Source organism: Eurypyga helias, unplaced genomic scaffold, assembly GCF_000690775.1.
Source record: "Eurypyga helias isolate BGI_N326 unplaced genomic scaffold, ASM69077v1 scaffold5946, whole genome shotgun sequence".
Taxonomy (NCBI): domain Eukaryota; kingdom Metazoa; phylum Chordata; class Aves; order Eurypygiformes; family Eurypygidae; genus Eurypyga; species Eurypyga helias.
The window spans coordinates 196,118-217,592 of NW_010257138.1; the positions used below are offsets into that span (position 1 = coordinate 196,118).

The window sequence follows — 21,475 nt, forward strand, 5'->3', positions numbered from 1 at the left end:
TCACAGATTTGTGATGTTAACCGTTGAATCTATATTTATGAGTTTCCATGATGTTTCTGTAATAATAAGAATATTAACGTCTTTTTTACTTAGTATGAGGCACTAAGGCAATCGATGCATGAAAACTCACCCTTCTGTAACAGTAGCTGGTTCATTAGCAGGGGCTGGTGTAAAGAGTGTTGTGAACGTTAAGGAATATGCATTTATTTTTAGCAGGCACCCGATATTCAAAGCAAATCCAGCATGGGAATGGGGAATGGAATTTATAAACATCTCATTGGCAAAGAATCCTTTCCAAAATGGCATCATTCAAACAGTTTATGCCTTTACTTTCTAGTCCTGCAACCTAAGGTGCTGGTGAAAAAACATGAATAGCTCAAGTCTTTAGGCAGACCCAGAGATGAGTTGTTGGTCAAACCGGTCCTCCCTTTTGAGTGTGGTCCTCTGAGTGTGGGTCTGCCAACAGCTAGCCCACACAAATATTTTGTCTAGTTCCTATTTTCACGATCAGGTCATGAGAATATCGTGTTGGTCTCTTCAAAACCCTCATGCCATCTTCAGAGACACCTTGCTCATGTTGAATTCTGCTCTGCTCTTAGTATCTCTTTTTCTTTCAAGTGAGACCAGGATAAATAAGGAGACAGTCCTCAACGTGACTGCAGAACGTGGATCTTGCACCCCTTCGAGAATCCCTGAATTTGGTGACACCCAGATCCATTGGTGGGGATTTGGTGGCCTCACCACTGATGTAGGGTCCCAGAGGCCAACTTCAGCACCCGAATCAAACCTTGTCACTGTGAGGAATAGTTGCGTGCTGATGGCATGGTGCTGAACACATCGCTCTGACTAGGACAGAGTGCGAACATATTCAGTTCTTAAATTTATTTAATCAGATTGGAAGGTTCCTTGCTCCACTGAAGAGCTTGCAACAACATGTGAATGTGACAGGTAGGGAAAAATCCATCATCAGGAGTATTTCCTAATGTCTGTGGCTCCCTGTCAGCAGGCAGACGTGCTAAAGCAATGCATACAGCATTTTCAAATTAATATAAAGTGTATATGAGTGGCCTTTGTAAATTTGCTGTGTATTCAGTGAAAGCTCAAACTGAGGATCTGGCCTGAATTTGGAATTGAGTGGTCCTTTCAGCTAAGTAAAAGCTTATTTTTGATGACAAGAATCCATTTATTAGGTGAACCAAAAACCCCATAAGCAGACAGTTTTAGGATTTCAAAGTGCCTTCATACAGGTTCTGGGAAACAACTTGCAAAACATGCAGGAATTTATACGGAGATGTTTAATAAATCAAAGAGACACTTACAACAATGAACATCACTCAGTTTAGGTGATTAGTTCTTTACAGTCATTAGGATTGGAGACCAGAGTGTGTGGACTAGTCTCTTTTTATAGATGATTGATGGGATGAGAGAGATCAGAAACAATATTGTAGACAACAGATGAACAGAGAATATTAAAAAAGCAATGGGGGGAAGATTGAAGCCCTGCTGAAAGATTAAAGAATAGAAAGAAGTACAAATGAGCAAATCAATTATTGTGTGAAGATTTCTAGGATGTTGTTTAATTCATATTGGCCTGTTCTATATTTAGTTTCCTCACAGTTTCTTTTTTTATTGATGTTTCTTTTAGTTCCCTCTCTGGAATCCGATTCTAAGATGCATCATTGAATGATCCTTTGAGAGGAAATGTTACAAAATGAGACCCAATCTAGCAAACATTTTCTGACATGAGCCGTCTTTCCTTAACTAAGCAAAATTCAATGATGCTGTTTAAGAGTACGAAAATCACTCCAAGAAGCAAAAAGTTTGCAAATGTGGGCTGTGGAGTGGGTACATCTGGTTGGGGAAGGAAAGGGAAGGGGTAGTTTCATGCAAGCTTTTTTCTTCCCTGGGCATTTATTTCAGCATCGAGTATACGGGGCAAGTTACTGGAAGGATATCTCAAAGACATGTGGAGTGAAGGGGGTTTACGTGCAGTACTTGCTTGTCAGACCCTTTGCTGGATGTGGCACCAGGAGTTGGGAAGCTCTCCCATGGGAACCTTAGCTTCAGGGGCCAGGGCGGCTGGGTTTTCCAGCTTTTCCTCCTGCCTAGAGGCTCCTGTCCCAGAGCATCCTATACATGGTGTGAAAGCTCCTTCCCTCATGCAGGTCGTTTGCTTTGACTTTTCATGTCCCACTCCATCAGGTGCACAAGTGAGAGCACTACTGTGGGCTAGGACAATACATGACAGGTTTCCTCTGGCAGCTGGAGAGGTGAACTGGAGCTGTTGCCTCCCCCAAATCGTTCCTTGAGCCAGTTCAGTAAGGATGACAGCTCTGGGGCAATGTATCAGGAGCAGAGAGGAGCCCCGTGGAGAGGGACCGAGGTGCAGGCGTTGCAGCAGAGCTGTATTGATGAGGGCTGTGCACAAAGGGTGTTAGGGGAGAAGAGAGGGTGTCTGGGAATGGGTGTCAGGGTGCAGAAACCTTTGTGCTTATGGGAGGCACCATGGGAAAGGGAAAAAAGGGGATAAATACACATTTTAAAAAATGGTGTACTCTAAGAACAGACCACAGGCTTTAAAATAATGTAACTGTATTGCTTTGCTGGCTTCAGGATGTCATTACAGAGCTGAGCTCAGGCTGTTCAGGAATCAGTTCCACTTTGGAGCATGTTTGAATTAAATTTAACAATAAATTATTCAGTTTTGCAATGCCTGGCCTAGGGATGATTATAACATCACTGTAATTACTTTTAATGTAAACGCTGATACATGCTGCCACCCATACCAGCACCTCAATTTCAAAATTTGCAATGAAACGTTAGGTGCCTGTCTAAACATACTGTATGAAAAGTATTGCTTTCCACACAGAATGTGAACTTCTTCCCAGAAAGTCCTTTTTAACAACCGCCAAAATGATTCACCGATATCCTCTTTGAGAAGCATTTCACAGTAGCGTGGTGATTCTTACCTCTTCTCTGCTTTTTGGGGGACTGTGATGTATCACAGGAAGATTGCCGACCAGGAGGTCCATGTTACTACCAAGGGTTAGAAGAAGAATAACTTGACTACAGCTGCCGTGAAACACTGTGATGGCAGGCTCATACCTAAGTTTCTCAACTTTAAAAATATTCAGGTTTTGTTTTAGGACTCTGAAGCAGGAAAATCACACTGATTTTAGCCTAGCTTTCCACTAAGCTGATACAGTTGTTTTCTGCCAGCGAGGGAAGCCTCCCTTGTCAGTGTCTGCATTTCCCTTTATGAACCCCAGAGGCTGATTTTTTCATGGTGCTGGGTCTGTCCCCTCCCAATCTGGCCCTTCAGTGACTGTGCTGGTGGTGTGGGTGCAGACAACCTCTGGGCCGAAGCATCTTGCTTCCACCTCTTTCTCTGCTCCAGGTAGCTGCCATCAGTGTAACTTTAAAGCCTACAAGATTACTGGTTTAACTGCAATGAGAAGAGCAGAAAGTGGGGAGTGGAAAAGGGAACAAAGAGATTTGGGAGCAGCTTAATCAAAAAAGGGATGGTTAAAGAGAACTGGAGAAAAGCAGGCAAATAGTGCTGAATGCAGTGAACAAGAGGGAGGAATGGTGGTTGGGGTTTTCGTAGGAAGGTAAGGGGAATTCAGTGGGAGCAGGACACAAAATCCCTTAGGATCTGGTCACAATTCCAGTGACTAATTTACAGGCCATTAGACCCGCAGTTATCGATCTGGAGCTCACGTTTGTCATTGCTGCTCAAGTGACAGCTTTCTTATTCCAGACAGTCTTATAAAAACCATAATCAATTTTACCTGTGGTTGCCACTGCTACATGGAGAAAAGTGGAAACAGTGCTGTGCTGCCTCTGTTATAAGTTTCAGACACTTAAACTATAAAAATACTTGTTTGACTTCAGCTGTATGAAAAATGAACTTGAAGGCTGGGTTAGTGTCTGTAGAAAAAATGTTTTTCAGAAAGAAAATCCAGGGTCAAAGTATAGATCTGAGATGATGGATCAAAAAGAGAAATTGTAACCTGGAGAAGCTGGGCTTGAAATCAAATCAACGTCTTTATGCTGAACCAAATTGGCCCTGCTCATCATGCTGGGCCAGCCAAGTTAAACATGAAGCCAAGATAAACATGACATAAGTACTAGAGCTGTTACACATTTCATCACCTCCACGTATGAGAACAGAGGAGGTAAGGCAGGGGCTACGACTGTGTGCTGCTTCGGTTATGCATCCTTTCAGCCAGCTGCTGGTATGGCTCTCTGTCTGTGCAGTAGTGAGCATTAGTACATAACTGACAATATACATTCGTATATTCTTATTCAGAGTGCTGCACAAGGAAAAGTAAACGTCTAAAGAGACTAAAGCATAGTTCGTACATAAGATTTGCTGGCTCCATCAGAACTACACGGCAGTACTCATAACACCTGTGCATCGTTGCACCTGAAATTATTTCTCTCTCTTATTTTAGTCATTTAGACAACTCACTGAATATCATACTAATTTATTCTGCCAAAGAATTCCCAGATATTTAGTGTATGCGTTATTGTGTGACCTCCTGTTGGATTTCCCTCCTGGAAACTGATGATATCACACTGAACAATGAGTGACTTCAGTTTAAAGTAACAGCACTCTAATGAATAAGGCAGAAGAGTATTAATTAAAAAAATAGAGTAATTTTTTGAAGACATTTTGAAGGCATGTATTTTTTAAATCCAAGTGTTTCCTAGTTCGTGCTTGCTTCTAAATGCATGAAAAATAGCATGAGGGTCAGGCTTAATTATAGTTTTTCTTTTTCACCAGGAAAAAAGTAGTTGCCACAATGTTCATTAGATTCAACTTATTTGGGGACTGTAAAAATGCATTAGTAATGAGTGGTGTCACCTACACTGCAGTGCGAGAGGAAAAAAAGTCAGGGATGCTGGGTGAAGTGGCACCAAGATGTGTGACAACTCCTGTGAGACTGCAGAAGCTCTTCCTGGAGGAGCCATTACAGCTTTGCAGCCCGGGGTGCCCAGTGAGGTCTGTGCCTTTCCCAGCATACAGAAAGACGTAGTCTCCCTGGGAGTCCATGCACCTCTGCCTAACCCCATTTTGTCTCCTGTCCTTTCCATGCACCCCATGAGCCTGGGGGCCAAGACCTCCTCAAACTGGGCCATCGAACGCAGCCCACGGCAGCTGGTCTATGCCATCATACTACAAGGACCACCTTTTGGGAGAGTGGCAGGGTCTCCCCCTTTCAGTTGACTTGCCAGCTGCTGGTTGATGTGTTTTGGAGGTGCCCGGCTCTGACCAGCTCAGGGTAGGTCCGTGCACCTCTGCAATCTGCTGCCCTGCCGAGCCCCGCCACCCCTCTGTGCTGCTGCTCCTCACCCCCAGGGAAGAAAATCCTCATGGGTGCAGTGCGTGCTAGGCTCTACCGTCAGGATCTTTGAAGTCCAGCAGCATCACCTGGGCTTGGCAGCTACAGCTTCTCCTTTCCTCCTACACTCCTATTGCTGCTGCCAGGTTAAAACCCAAATGCTGCATGTTTCAGAAAACCCACCTTCTCCCCCAAAGCAGCAGGATGGCACTGCCAGGTCTTGCCAGCTCCCCCCCAACTCTGCTCCCACCTCCAACTCCCGCATCAGAAATTACTTCATGGGGGCACAGCTTGTACATGTCCCCAGGACTGATCTTCCCTGCTCTCCACCTTGTCCAGAAAAGGACCAACAGAGCCTGTGGAGGAGGTGTTTGGTAACCAGAGCAGAGAGACTACATTAGCTCTACCTTTGCAGTATAAAAATATCTCTGTTTTAGGATGGTTGGACAGAATTTGTCCCTTGGGATTTATAGCCTAGGCAGGTTAAGTGAGAGCTGTGCACATTAAATGCGGACTTTGAGGTAGGCCATCACATCTTTCCTAAAATGATGTTACCCTACGGTCAGATTTTGTTTGTTTTTAATACTCTGTAAATTTACTACAGGGGCTTTGATGCATGTTTTTCAGCTTGAAAGCAAAACTGCCTTCCTTCGGCCACCACTTTACAATTTTAATGCTTTTAGCAGGCAGCTCCGAGATACAAAAATAGGCTCAGAGAGCTGCACAGCTAGCAAGAATATCCAGAGATGTTATAGGAAAGATTGAAAAGAACACCCAAGAGGCCAGAGGGGACAGAAAAACCTTTTGGCCAGAACGTGCACTGGTCTGGGGACAGGAACAAAGCTCCACCATGGCAGCTTGTTCATCAAGGGCTCAGTGGTGTTCATGGACGTTCAGAGGAAGAGTCTGGTATCAACTCAGCATCAGAGGGAGGTTACTGGTCCCAGTATGTACCACTGGGATGGGACTGCCTCTTTCCCAAACTAGCTGTGTCTTTTCTTGCACGATCTTTGAGTTTGCGTAAAGCCTTTGTAGAGTTACTTACGGGTTATAGCAGTGGGGACAGGGAAGAGTCCTTTTGCATGCCCAACAGAACTTTCTGCTGCCTGCCCTTATTCTGGTTTTTGTTTGTTTGCTTGTCTTTAAATTTTTACTGTGCTTTTGATCTGAGCCCAGGAATTGAAACCATCGCTGGGAATGTGCTGCTAGAGAGAATTATGAAACAAAATGCAACCGCAACACTTTAAATGTTGATTTAAGTGGTGTCTAGACCTCATGCTGACTTTCTGCACCAAGATGAGTTTCACAAAGAGAATATCCCTCCTCCCCTTCCCAGATTTTATATTAAACGTCAATTCCCTATACTATCACTGAACTCCAGTACTTAAACCAACTATTTTCATCTATTTATTCTCAGTTTAGAAAGATTTTATAGTAGTTGTCTATTTTTTTCTCCATATCTACTATTTGGAAGCACCTTGACTGTCACAGAGAAGTGCTTCATGCCTGATGAGCAAGCCATCATGATAAGATGGGCTTGGAGATGTAGAGTCTATTTCCAAGAAACAACATCTGCTCCCAAATCCTGCACCACCTTTGGAGCCTTTTGCTATGCACAGCAACAAACTTTATGCACTCCTGAGCCCTGAATGGGTTCATCATGTCCTGATGGACAAGGAAAGCAAGATGCTGTGTGTGGGTTCATAACTTTTAAGAACAAAAATGGCTCCAAAACTCTTTTCAGCTTTCTGAAGCTCTCTACCAACAAGACATTTCCACATGTAGGAAAGAGGAAGGAGTTTCACTTGTTTAAACTTCAGTCCATCTTCTAAAACCAGCATAAGTTGCAAGCGGGTTTGCCTTACCATAGGGTTTGACATGAGGACCTCTTTCCTACGGACAGGGGAGCAGAATGAAATGCATCCACAGAACATTCTCACCAGCCAAAATTCTCCTGGGAACAAAGAGAGACCGGTGACCTTGCCACTTGCATGTTATTCTGTAGTTTCATGTGGCACAAGAAGATATGAGCATCATGCTAGCCCTCTTCACGTGGCAAGATTTTACTCAGCAGCTTGAGAAGGTCAATTAAGCGTTAAATAGCACCCAGGATAACAGGGTAAGATGACTGTGTGCCATGTAATGTTTTTTATATATCATGAGTCTTGCACCAAGGGCATATCTAAATAAAATGCATAGGAAATAGCATCACGCAAATATGATCTACATTTTTTCTTGATCAAAGAGACTGAGGGGAAAAAAAATAATTAAAAAGTAAAAGCCTTATGCAATGAGATTTAAAAGAAAACTTCGGAGGCTGACAAGACGCATCTGGCACAACTTCAAAGTCCATCAAAGTACATATAATCAATGTTTGTCAATAGCAGTTTTGCATCCTTTAATTTATCTTTCATGGATATAAAGCATGGTGTTATTAGGATCCAGTCCATACCTTAATTCTGTTTGAGATTTGATGAATCAGGGCTCTATTAAAATTCAGTGCAAATCAGCTTCCTCAAGGACGCATTACATAAAGTCATGCGTTATCTAACTCCTTTTATCTTGCTGTCTTTCTAACTAGTTAAAGAATCTGGAATCTCTTAAACTTGTATGTGTGGCCACCAACGTACTAAATCTCCAACACATTTTGCTTGTGGGCACCTGCGTAAATTATGCACGCATGGCATAATTAGCATACCTAAATTCCTTGTGTATTTTTTTGATGTATGAGATTTCCTTTAGGATGTTCAGGCTCCAGAGTGAAGAACCATCAGAAATAAGGTTCTCTGGCATTCAAATTTCAGCACTTCTCACAGAGCCTCAAGTGCTCATGTCTTGTCTTTTTCACCAGAAAATCCCATTCAGGATGGGAAATGATGTGGCCCTTGTGATTTCACTGTTTTTTCCATCATATTTCAACATGTGGATACCCTGCCCATCAATTTTATTTACTGCACACTATTCAGGTCCTCCTGAGTAGACAACCATATTCACTTTCCTCCTGGTGTTGTGCTCGGCACTATCCTATTTAACGGTGTTATAACCATAGAGAAAACATATTACTAGGGATATTCTTTGTGAATAACACATTCTTTGTGAATTTGGGCTGTTGATCTGAAAACACTGTAATTCTATCACCCTCTTTCTTCTTCCTTCTCAGGCTCTAAACTATCTGGGAGAAAGAATATGTCTTTTCACTTGTTTTCATAACACGAAGCACAAACAAGTTCTGATTAGTAAAAGTTTGTCAGCATTTCTGCAATAGAGGGTTGTTTATTCTTGCAGTAATAGTGTGATTTCCTCAGTTGCTGCTGTTGTTATAAATGCTTCAGCTTCTGAAGACTGGGGGTTACTCTTACTCAAGAATTTCAATTTTTATTAAAAAAGAGGATTCCAGGTTGTCACATTTGTGGTTAAATGCTTCAGAATGTGACACTTGGTGTTTGAAAGCTAGATAACAATAAAAATCACATGTTGATGTTTTTAAAAACTTCCATTTTTTAACTAGATATCACTATTTTTTTCAGGTGGAAGGGAGAAAATTAAGTCCTATTCATACTTTTTTTTCAATTGAGAATAATAGTCAAAACGCAATTCTAATATAAGGAAAATACTTTGTTTCACTGTTAATTTATACTATTCCCATCTTTGATACTTACCAATTGGAAACATTTACCAGCGGTCAATCCAGTGATTATCTGGACAGGATGCTTATTTGATCAGGGCAATCTGTTGAACATTAAACAATATTTGAAGCACGGTTAATTATTTGCACTGAATTAGCTCACCCTTCAATGATTGTGGCCGGTCTGAAAAAACATAGGCAAGAAGAAAAAGCTAATTTTGAGAAAAAATGAGCGTAAGGATGGTTAAGAGTGCTTTGACCCTTCGGGTTCTTCCACTCATCGTTCTCCTAGGGAACACACATTTGTGCGTAAGTATGTTTTAATATTGCTTTTCTTGCCACGGGGCAGCCGTGCTCCTTGCTGAGCCCTTCCCAGGCAGCTGGAGCATTTAGTTGAGTATTTCAGGACAGTGAGGTGCCCAAGTAAACACAGAAGAAGAGGGAAGACCCCCTATTTTCTTTTTGGAGGAGATATCTACAGTGACAAGGAATGGCCCGTCCCAGGGGTGTGTGGTGGGGAGTGCAGCCCTGGGCACTGAGCGATGCTCCAAATCGCTGGGCTGCTCATCGTCGTGCTGGAGAGACAAGAGAGCAGGATTAATCAGGTCAGGGGTATGCGCTGGCTTGGCAGTTTTGCAAGCTCTTTCACCGATGGTAAATTTTACCCCAGCCATATGTTTCGGATGGCTGAATTATCATTTCTGCCAATGTGGAAGGAAACTTAACAGCAAAATATTCAATACAGCTAGAGATGGCCAGAGCCCTGCTCTGGCAGAGCTTGAGATACTTTCCCAAATCTATTAATCTCCTCTTTAAAGAAGACTGAAAGAATGACTTGTAACCAAAACAAAGTTAAAGGTCAGTTTTAAAAATATTTCTTTTGTTCCTCCAAGCACTGCAATCAAGTAGATTTTCTTATGAAGGAATTTGAGGTACTTTCAAACCTCAGTTTTCTTAATGATGGTTCCTATGAGTGCAGGTTCGTATTCACTGAAATGGGTTGCAAAATTTCAGTTGCTGATATCTTAAAATTGAGACCTTTAGGAAAAATATGTAGCAAGGGGTTCTAATGGGTTATAGATCTTTTTGAAGAGCTCCATGAATTCACAATCAGTGACATTCATAACACAATAGGGTATTTATTAATTAGTGTATCATCAAGACTATCTATCCACTGACAGCAGTGGATATGGCATATCTAATCCACCGGTAGATGTGGCAGCTTACCAGGGGATCCATTCTAGGATAGTTCAGTGCCAGTTTTACAGGCGTTGTGGGAACCCAATCTAATATAAATAAGCTCATAATGAATCATTTGTGTTAATTCACACTCAGTGAGGAAGATGTAGGTGCAGTCTCGGGCAACAGAGTCTAGCACAGATTTTTCCTAGCTGGTCCTAAATGTCAGATTGATTCATTAGCTTTGATGATCCTAAACTGACTTTGCTCTAAATACGGATGTGGAAAATGTAGCATATATCTCCTCCCGCCCCCGAAAATTCATTAACATTGCTAAAATGCAAAAGCAATTCTGCTGTCACTGGAAAGCAGCACGACAGAATATTCAGCAGGCTAGTTTTTAATAAAACATGTTTTTTCTTCATAATTAATATAACAAGGTTTTCTGGCTTAGCACTTGGCATGAATCCCAGAAAAAAAAAGAGGGGAAGGAGTCGCCGTGACGTGACCATTGTATGACAAACATGTTATAAGAGGACATTTTTGCCTTAATGATGTGTTCCAAAGAAAAAGTTATACTGAAATAGTTGGAATGAAAAAAAGAATAGACTTTGCGCTTTGCTGAAACCATCGAAAACATCCTTAAATTCCTTTTCCTATCCTTTTCCAGAACTCTTTATCATTCTCATCTTTATTTGAATCTGGTTTTAGAGATTTTATAAGTTACACTGTGATTAAAAAATGTTATTGGTGAAATATAACAACAGTCAAATGCAGATTTAGGCAGTAGCTTGTATCAAATCAGTCAAAACAACAGGAAAGCACTCAGACATTCATGGGGCAGGTGGATTTGGAACAGGAGGTTAAGGCAAAAATTTCTGTTAAGTTCTTTCACATTACCTGAAGAGATATTGATTTCACCTGCCTGAATCCAAACTATTTCCACAAAAGGCAGGAAGCTGCATGATGGGTGCAAGTGAGACAAAATCTGGTCCTTTGTTTTAGCATATGTGATGTTACTGCATCCCAGATCGTCTTCAGACATGGCAGGTCTCAGGTTGGGCGTTTTTTTTTGCTTTTGAGTACAGTAGGTCCTCACTGGTATACACGCAGCATTGTATGAACAGGAGCCTTTAGAGAAATCAATATGCTTTTGCACAGCAAGATGGTGTAGTAGAAATGTGTCTGCTGTAAGGTGGTGTATTGTTAAGTATTCCTTACTTTGCCAAAAACAAACCCAAAGAGCTTTGCTGCAGCAGGTTTTATCAACATTTGGACACAGCCATTCAACTGCCTATCCTCCCTGACTCGGGTTTGTATTGAAGCAACTTTTCTGAAATACACGTAGATCTAAATGTGTGCTTAAACATTGTGCTGATTCGGGCTAGAGAAATCTGCACAGGATGAGACCAATTTGGGTCCCACAACACTCCAGCGATGGAGCTGCATCTCCCATTTAATAACTCTCTAAAGTGCTTCAGCCCATGCTAGCAAGAAAAAAAAAAAAAAAAGGTGACTTTTAAATCAACAGATGTTCAGATCAGGCTTTTTTCCTCGTATCATTGCTCCCTCCAAACTCAACACCCCTGCAGCAGAGAGGAGGAAATGCAGGAGTCAGAGAAGCAGAGGTGGCTCTTTACTGAGTATTTTGGAACTTCAAAAAATAGATATGCGCTTAGTTGTGATGGAAAGTGTTTTGAAGTCACTAGCCATGCCCAGTCCAAGTGCACTTAGTGGTGTAAAGGGAAGGATTAAAATATCACATTAAGATCAAACAACTGCAAGGAAAACTTATCCGTGGTGCCTATCTCCTAGCTGGCCCGCAGCAGATGGGAGGCTGTTACCAGCAGTACAGGTCTTTCCTTCCCTCAGATGCATGGACACCGACATTTTAGGGTGTCCCAAAGTGAATTCTGTTCGACGACGACTTCTACCCACCAACAGATCTACGCCTGTACTAAACTCCCGCTTCTGCTCCCCTCACCCTCTCCATTGCCGCACCACTCACTCATGGGCTTTATGCTCCATTGGGTCACAAACCGATTGCTGCAAAGACAAGAGGATGCTGTCAAGCCCGTCTTGATTTGTGGCCCATCAGGTGTAATGCCCTTCTACAGCACTCTCCTAAATGTGCCTGATGCAGCAGGAAATCAACCAAGCCTTGGGAGAGCCCCCAGCTAATTGTGCACCGCACTCTCAGAGAGGGAAGCGTTCCTCGCTGACCCCCGAAGGCAATCAGCTTATGCCCTGAAGCGTGCAGGTTGAGATCCCGTGTAACTAAAGGGACTTAATGACTTTGCATAAGCTTTAAGTCTGGCAGTATAACCTGCATTCCCCGCACTGGCTGCAGAAGCGTTTGATGGCGCGGAGCACTTGTGCTAGGGCGACAAGGCCGGCTCCTGCAGCCCCCATGAAACGGATCCCCCTTGCTGTGGCATCCAAGGCTGACTCTGTTTTCCACCTGGGAGCACAAGCTCACCTCATTCACCAGTGAGCAGCTTTAAAAACAGACAGCTGCTACCAGGCCATCTCTCATTGTGCAAGGATTAACTTGGAAAGTTTGTTCTCCTGGAAAACAGGAGCAAGTGACTAACTCCTGTGCCGAGAACCAAGCTGGTTTCAGCAGCACCTCTGAGGGATGTTGTTTTTCCCTGTACCCCCATGTTTTTTGTACCAGGTCCTGCCATGGGAAAGGTTCACAACTGAATAATCAGCCAAATAAAGACTTGAATTGTAAAATTCCCCGGATACATGGGCACCAGGCGATAAGGAACAAGTCATTTACTCTGAGGCACACGTTGCAGTTCAGTATGGAGGCAGGAGATGTCTTGTTAGCAGAGAGGTGAAGAACTCAGAGATTTTGGTGGAATCTTTTCAGAGAATGGTTTCCCAAGCTAAAAATACAACGTGTTGCATGTGTGCTCCAGATGATAACATGCCCTGCTTTCATTATACTGCAACCATGGCCTTGGCTGAGAAATACAATGTCATTGCTGGAAAAGCCACTTTCCCTTGAAGTTCAAAGACTGTCACTACCCAAGATGGTTGCAGGCAAAAATCTGGCCGATTGTAAGAGCATCAGAACTGTCGATTCCCTCCTCCTTTGGCGAGAAGCCCAGACAAAGGTTCCCACTGAGAGCTGTCAGCAGGATCAAGGGGTTTACTACGAAAAGGCAGTAGTTGTGTCTGCCCTCGTGGCTTCTTCATGCCTTGTGTCAGTCGTGGATGGAAGTTGATCAAATACCCATCCTTGTTCTCCAGTTCATCCCCATCCCACCTCCTTCTCGGCTGCAAAGCCGTGGCTGCACAGAAGAACAAATGAAAGGGGTAATATTTGTTTCTGTGACTCGGGGGCCACTTTGTGGCAAGTTGCAGGAGAATTTGCATGACTTAGTGCAATTAAGCGAATAGGCCAACTCCTACCGATGCAGTTTAGCAATGCCAGCTTGCATAGCTGTACTGTTTTCTCTGGAATTACATGTAAATTCACAGCCTAACCCTGGGTTGTCGCCTTTGTACTGCCGGTTTCTCCACCAGCTTTTGTGTTTTAATTATTCATTTTGATTGTAATAAGGGGTAGCAAATGTCCCCAAGACACAGTAAAACAGTTCAACTGCAGAATGCCCTTGGCAGCTGAAATTAATTTCACTTGAATTTGGGGTCAAATCTTCCTGGCTTTATTCAGAATCGCCAGACTTCAACTGGACATTTTTGTCTGAGAAAGAGCTGTAGGGATTCTGTCCCGAGACCAAGAAAGCTGATGGTTCTGGCATAACTGTTTAAAATCTATTACATTGCATTAGTTTCTCTTTCCTGAGGAGCTGAAATGGAAAAATGGGGAGTATCACGTGTCTGCAGTGTTTAACCTTGGTGCAAAGCCTCATTAGCAAAGTTTTGGTGGCTCTTTGGAGAAACGAAGCTTTAGTGAAGCACTAATCCTTGCGATGATGACAACAGACAACAAAGGTCAGGTGAAATTAGGATATTTTGTATTTTAGCCACTTTTCCAACATTTTTTATAGGATCCCTATAAATGTAATAGGCTCCACGCTCAGCAATGCACCGGTATCCATATAAAATGCCTCTCCCACTTTTTTTTTTTTTTTTGCAGGGTTACTTTTTTATGAGCCTGAAGTAATAAAATTTAAAATTGCTCTCCGCAAATTCTTCCAGCTTCGTCCCCCGTCTCCGCGGACCTGCTGCGAGCAGGATCCAGCGATTTTATTCCCTCTGGAGAGAGCACGCCAAGTATCGGTGTCGAGCTGCAGCAAGGAGACTGGTGAAACCAGCCCCACAGTCTAATTTCTCCTCTTTCCCTCCACCCACCCCCTCCTTTTGTTTGAATCCTGCTCCTGGTTGGGCTCAGCATCGCACCTCGTCGGAAGGACAAGATCCTCCTCTGCTGGCCGAGAGCAAATACGGCACGGCGGGCGGGAGGCGCTGCCCTGCCTGCACCCCTTCCTGCAGCCCCCTCCTGCAGCTCCCACCCTGCATCCCCCAGCCCCTGCCCTCCTCCTAACAGCCTCCTCCTGCATCCCCCAGCCCGTGCCCTCCTCCTAACCGCCTCCTTCTGCATCCCCCAGCCCATATCTTGCATCCAGCATTCCTCATCCTGCATCCCGAATCCCTCGTGGCACGGAGCAAAGAGCGACCTCGAGCTTCTCCCTCCTCTGCTGCACACCACCATGGAAAGCTGCAGGCAGGGAGAGGCTAAAATTTGGTTCTGTGCTGGCTGGACCCTCAGATGGGAGGAGAAAAGTCTCTGCGCTGAGAGGTCAGCTCTGCCTGGGATTTTGTCCCTGTGACTGCTGCTGCTTGTGACAGGAAAGTGAGGGGGAAAAGCTCCAGGACAAAACGGGACACTGGAGCCTTATATAAAGGTTGGGTTTAACTCTTGGGTTCTCCATGCCGGGTGCTCCAGGGGCTTTTATTCCCAGTAACATTTGCACTGTGGCAGAAGATTGAGGCTTTCACCCAAAGGCACGAATCAAAACTTGGGTCTTAGCCACCCTAGAGTACCAGCCATGGCCTGCCCTGAAGGATGTTACTGGAAACCTGCACGTTTTCTAGGGCACCCGTTGATTGCAAAGAGGGAGTTTAGGGTATCTGCCCTTTTGCAGTCAGCTCTGCCCGTGGAGGAGTTCTTGCACAGGAGGGCTCAGTGGGTCACCTGGAAAAGAAAGTAGTGTAGTAAAGTACTAGGTCTCTCACCTTTCTTCTTTTCTTGGTGCATGAGCCATCCTGTTGGGCGTTGTGAGGCTGTCATCATCTCTGCTCTACAGCTGGGGGAAACTGAGGCACAGAAGAGCACAATGCAGTCGTGTCCTGTACCCCGTTCAGCCTGGGCTGAAACCCTCTGGCATTCCAAAAGCAGAGAAAACCCTTCTGCCTCCAAACCCTCTCCAGTGCCATCGGACAAACAGCGCAACCAGGCACTGTGGAGCGCTGGGGAGGGAGATGAACTGTTTCTGGCTCCGTGCTGCTCCCATTGCTGCTTCCTTGTTCTTTGTTTCATCTACTGCTCCAGAAGAAAGGAGGACACTTGCAGGGTTTGTTTGGGTCTGTGTTTATGGATGCATGCTACCACTAATTGTAGATGGAGCAATTAGACCTTTTCCTTTTACAGTCTCCATTGCATCCAGGATCTGGCAAAGGATCTGATGAGCCCTGTGCCTGCACTCGAGAAACACACATGCCAAGGGCAGAGCTTTTTACAGCCTTCTCCTTTACCGCCATCTCCGCGCTCATTCGGGAGGGGCAATGGTGGGAGTGCGTGTGTCCTTCCAGCTGCAAAGGATTTAGTTACGCCTGTGTGTGGCTCACTTCAGCGCACCTGGAAAGGGGCTCCGCCGAGCGGTAAAACATTGCTCTCATTAAAGGCGGTGGGAAAGGGAGCGCTGGAGTTGTCTGTTCTCCCTGGCTCAAACACAAGAGGGACGCAAATGTGCCTGAAGCAAAAATTCATTTATATATTCCAGATAATATTCGCAAATGTGAATTCTGAGCTTTTTTCTTTTTTTGTCCTGTTTCTTATGCGTTGCATCTGATTCGTTCGTTCTTTGTCACAACCAGTGCCAGCTGACAATGTCTTTCTCCTATATACCATTTCTATATATAATGCACAACTAAACAGGGTGTGTATTTACAGCTAATTGTATGTGTAAAAATGCATAGGTGCATATAATAATCATATTTGAGTGTATGTGCATCTATACTGTCTTGATTATGAGTGTTAAATCGTTTGGAAATACCTTTTCTTCTGACAAATTATGTGAGGGATGAAGAGTGGGAGCCTCAAATCTCCTTCTCTACACTCACTGCTGGCACATATATTCCTGTCACAGACAGGTAATCCTGTCCACAGCTGGGATTTAGAGCAAGAGGGAAAGCGAGCTGAAATCTTCATGTGGGGGATGCATCCCGGTGTGGAGTCAGTGCATCTCCTTTCAGACAAGCCTCACTCACGCTCTTCAAAGGCTGAGAGCTGTTTTCCTTCTTCTGTTCCCTTTTGTCACTTGCCCTTGATGGTGAGCCAAACAGGAAAGGCTGGAGCCCCACGTCGGAGGTCGGACACATGGTATTTCCTCACGGGAAGTGCCAGAAACGTTCTCCTCCATCCAAAGGTTGTTGACAGCCTTCCAGCTCAGAGGTCCAGATCCCACCGGCTGCGCTGGGCGCAGGCTCCCGGGCCGTGCCATGCTGTCTGACCTCCGCTCTGCCCTCCCCACTGGCTGTGTCAGCCAACTGGATGGTGGCCTTTGTCTGTATTTCAGAGGAGTTAGACAAATAGTCGGCACACAGTCACTTAATAAGCAAAAAAAAAAGCAATTTAACTAATTCAGGACAGTTTTTTTGCCGAAGCTCACCAGCCCTGCGGCTTGGGCTGGATGCTCAGAAAAGCCAGAGCTCCTACATGAGTGGTTGGCAGCAGTGGGTTTCTTAAGACATTTTGATAATCTTTTGAAAGAACTATTAAAATCCAACCTCATTATCTCCAAAATGGGTAACAAGCTCATCTGGATGTTCAGCAGTGGGGCAAGCAGAAACTTTGTGTCATAAACCAAGCTCCGCGCTGGCTGTTTCTTCCCCAGAAACTGATTCTCTGACCGTTTTTTATCTCTCACAGGCTTCTGGTTTCTTCTTCCTGGCTGACCTGCTGAATGGTAAGTGTTTCCATTTCTTCACTTTAACTTCTGCATACAAAACTGAGAGGTTGGTGACCTGGTCAATAAGAGCCTTCGCTAGTGCCCAGGACTGAGTTTTATGCACCGTTTGCGGAGCTTAAAATAAGGCCTAGGCGCAAGTAGAAAGGCTGATTTTGAGCGCTTTCAGACCTCCACACGGGCTCTGTGTCAGTGTAGGAGGCAACACTGCATCAGGTCCCAGCCAGGACCTGTCTGGCACGCTGGAGCCCAGAACAGAGGCATGGCACTGGTACCGATTTGCCGCTGATCACGGTATACTGCTACGCAACCTCAACTCACAGATCTGTTCCAAGTCAGGACTTGGCCACTCCGTGGCCTTTTGTACGCAACACAGCTTTGGGGACCCACGGGTGACACAGTACGAGAAGTCCTGGTGCTGGGCTGCAAACCTCACAGAAGGATAAGCAAAGACTCTATCTGTGCATGCAAATTGAAGGGCAAATAAATGAAGGCCAACTTTCTCTCGCAACATACAACTAATAGCGCAACGTATTTCTGAAAGGTTTTCTCCAATGTGCAAGGAAGTTCAGAAAGTGTTTGCAAGCTCATGCAAGAAAAATCATTGAAGGCTGTGTAGCATTAAGATGTTGATAAGAGAAAAGCTGTGATGAATGTTGTGTGAGGATCTGTAGATACTGTGTGAGGAATTGTACATCCTTTCACAGCCCACTTGGACTATGTAGAGGATATGGTTTCATTGCTAAGTTTAGTATTTTTGCACGTAAGCCCTGTGCCTTCTTTTCTTGATTTCAGCGGCTCTTAGATCTGAGCTTATAATTTATAGCTAATAAAGTATTACATTCATTTTTCTCTTTTTTCTGAAGAAAAAGAAGTAGTGTGGCTTTTCTTATGCGTTCATTCCTGTTCATTCCAGTGTTGTTTTGGCTTCCAGGTCAAACCTGCGAGTCCAGCAGCCTTGTAGCTCATACAGCACTGCCTATTGCTCTGAGTCAACGTTGCACTTCTAAAATGTGTGTGGAAAACAAATGCCCAGATCATTCCTACATCAGAGCTCAGTGTTCAGCTTCTGCAAGTATTTGGCCACGGAGCCATGTAGCTGGCTTCAGGCTTTTCCGCACAAGCTTTGTGCAAACCAGCTGTTTTGTTTTCCAATGATGGAGCTTTCACAATTTCTTAATTCATTCCCTCGCTGATACTTTACAACCCTTACCTCTGTCCCTCCATTGGCCCTGCAGTCTCCCACTTCCCATCTGGCCCTGCGAGTCCCCTCTCTTTCAGCCATCATCATCTGCCTTCATCCAGCGCTCATCCCTCTGAGGAAAAGGCACTGTAAAACTGCTTTTAAGTAACAGCACAAAACTATTTGAAAGGCTGGCTGGCTTTGTTGCGAGCTGCTCTCACTTCTTTCGCAATTTCTTTCTGAAGCCGCAGATACTCCCAGCCACGGCCCGCGTGGAAGGGAGGAAATACCGTGAGGTCTCGTCTCTGCAGAATTAAATGGGGGACATCTCATTATTTAAAATACAGTCAGGATTTCAACCTCATAAAAATAACACTACGTTCTTCTCAGTGCTGGAGAGAAGAAGTATTTAGAAAGGTGGCAGGAAAACTCATCCTGCTTAAATTAGTCTAGATCCCAGTCAATCCCCAGAGGTTCAGGGAGCTGGAATAAACGCTGGGTACTTTCTGGTGCTCTTGATGTGTGTTGGCAATAGGCTTTAACTTTGCACATCACTCATCTTGACAACTGCAGTCCAACAAAGTTACCTCGCAATTCAGGTCACTCAATGGCATCCTAATGCATCACTGTCCTACTCGGAACATTAGTCACGACTTGATCCAGAGAAGGTTTTGAAAACAGTGTGACTGCCAGCCTTGGGATATCTGTTCTCTCTGTAACAGAGAGCCTGTGTAAGCTAATGAACAAGGGGATATTGATCAGAAATCCATCGCTTGATTGACAGTTCTTGGCAAAGTGAAAAACTGCAGATGAAAGCTTGAACAGTTTAAAAGATCACCCAAACCTCAAAGCTGATTTGAAGCTTTAAAAGTCAATCTCTGCCTATCAATTATGGGGGGATTTTTTTGTACTACACAGAGGAAAGTTATTCTTTGAAAATTTGCATGCAGGATGTCTAATTTAATTTCATGTAATAGTCACATTTCAGTGACAAATGTCAGATCACTGCTTTTTTTAAGCATGTTAAGGTTTTCCAGTACTTACAAAGAATGAACACTCTGATTTAGTAATATGTTTAAATCAACCAGTGTATCAGACTTTGTGCGTTAATTATGTGCTCAGATAAAAAATAAGTGTTGTTTTTGCTTTGCTAAACCTATGGGTTGTTATGAATAATTAAAAAAATGGAATGGGAGCACTTCTTAAATAAGAGATGTGGAAGCCAAATAGTTTTTTAGTGTCGAAGCCATGAAAAGTAAGAAGACATCTTTCAGTTTGATATCGTGTACCCAAGTCAGGGTTTTCTCTTCTTTGTTTTTCACTGCTTCATGCAGCTGGGGAGGACACAGGGTTGCTGGGAGATGGGAAGCATCACTCACATGACCCATAGAAGCTATTTTTGTTTCACAGGTCCATAGAGAGGGATGGTTATCAAGCATGGACATTGGTGATCTCTCAGATCAGCTGCACTCTCGTGTCACCTGGGCTGGTCTCCCAGGCAAGCAGCTCAGTTTCCCAGCTCCTACTAGTCACACAGGGGCCAAGGTACCCAAAAGGGTTTGCTGATGTTTTTTGAGCCCTTTCTGCATGCACCCTTAACTTTACAGCTCGGTCATAACATTTCACTTAACGATAATTGTCAGCCCATTAGGGGGGTGGTCAGTGCCATGTGCTCAACCTCAGCCCTGGCCACCCAGACATGCTGCCAAGGTGCAAACCTGGCCTCAGGTGTGAGTTAGCCTCTCCCAAAAATTGCCCGGGAGTCATCTGCCCTGTCTGTGCAAACGGGGGTTTGTGCTCCTCCACCTCCCAGAGCTGCAAGAAGGAGACATTCTGCAAAATGTGAATTGCATCTTGGCCAACTGGGTTTTACCACTGGGATGCACTTAAAATAGTTCATAAAGGGACAGCAAGTAATTTCATAAGTGTTGTTAATAAAAGATTAATTCATTGCTAGGAAATAATGCCAATGTAAGAAAATGAAGTGACGGTACTGTCATTTCTTGACACTAAGCAATTGGTATAAAAATCATGGTAGGTGCTTCTACAGCAGTTTAGCTATTTGTGCTCATTTGGAGCACTTGTTTTTCCTCTGTCGATTCAAGAGAGTCCTCACCAGGCTCTGTAAAGCACACTGGAAATGTTTGCAGTCTGCTTTTGGCAGCCGTAACTCCCATGTTCATCCTTCACAACTTTCACCAGGTATATTTTTCCATAAAAAGGACTACTCTGTCCATCAGAATACTTCTTTAAAGCATCTGTGGAATAAAAGCCAGTGTTCCCCAGTAAGATTTTGCAAATAAACAGAGGAAACAGAATCAGATTCCTTCAGACAATTCCCTCAAACTTCAGTCCGCTTGCAAAATCTCCCCTCCGACAAAGCGAGCTTGCAGGCTGCATTTCAGGCAAACCCCTCTTCTTGTTTTCCTTTCTTAACTACATCACATTAAATTTAATTTTGTTCACTGTAGACAATGTCCTTATCTTCCAGCGAGATCCTTCTGTTCCTCAGCAAGGCACACACTTCTGCAACACTTGCACACTGTCGAGACTCAGCTCCTGTGGAAATAATGAGCTGAGGAAAAGGAGTCTTGACTTGACATAGCAATAAATGAGGTGAAACTTTTCTCTTTTTTTTATTTTTTTGGTGAGAATGAGAGTTGGCATGTAAAAAAAAAAAAAAAAAGAAGAAAAAAAGACGGTTCTATTTTAATATGAAATATAAAACACCTATTGTACAAAAGTGGAATTTTTTTTTTTTTTCCAGAAGCAAAGAAAGAATAAAGATAAAGGCTGCAAGCGAATGAATGAGGAGAGAAAACTAAGATAATGCAGTCGATAATCAGTTCAAGGCAGAGCATTATCCATGGGGCCATCGGTCCGGCCCTAGGGGAGAGCTTTTTAAAATGTCTCTGTACGTAGCTTAGCTTTGCTCATTACCATAGCTTGTCTTTGAAACACCGGAGTGGCTTCCACC

General features: G+C 43.9%; 1 protein-coding gene across 1 annotated transcript in view; it reads left to right on the top strand.

The window, feature by feature from the left end:
* The first annotated feature begins 13,193 nt into the window (after window positions 1-13,193).
* The window catches only part of HABP2 (hyaluronan binding protein 2), a 17,694-nt gene continuing 9,412 nt past the window's right edge, over window positions 13,194-21,475 (top strand). The window contains exons 1-3 of the mRNA XM_010153893.1: window positions 13,194-13,221; window positions 14,264-14,400; window positions 17,279-17,315. Coding sequence (XP_010152195.1) covers window positions 13,194-13,221; window positions 14,264-14,400; window positions 17,279-17,315 — 202 coding nt within the window. The remainder of the gene's footprint in view (window positions 13,222-14,263; window positions 14,401-17,278; window positions 17,316-21,475) is intronic.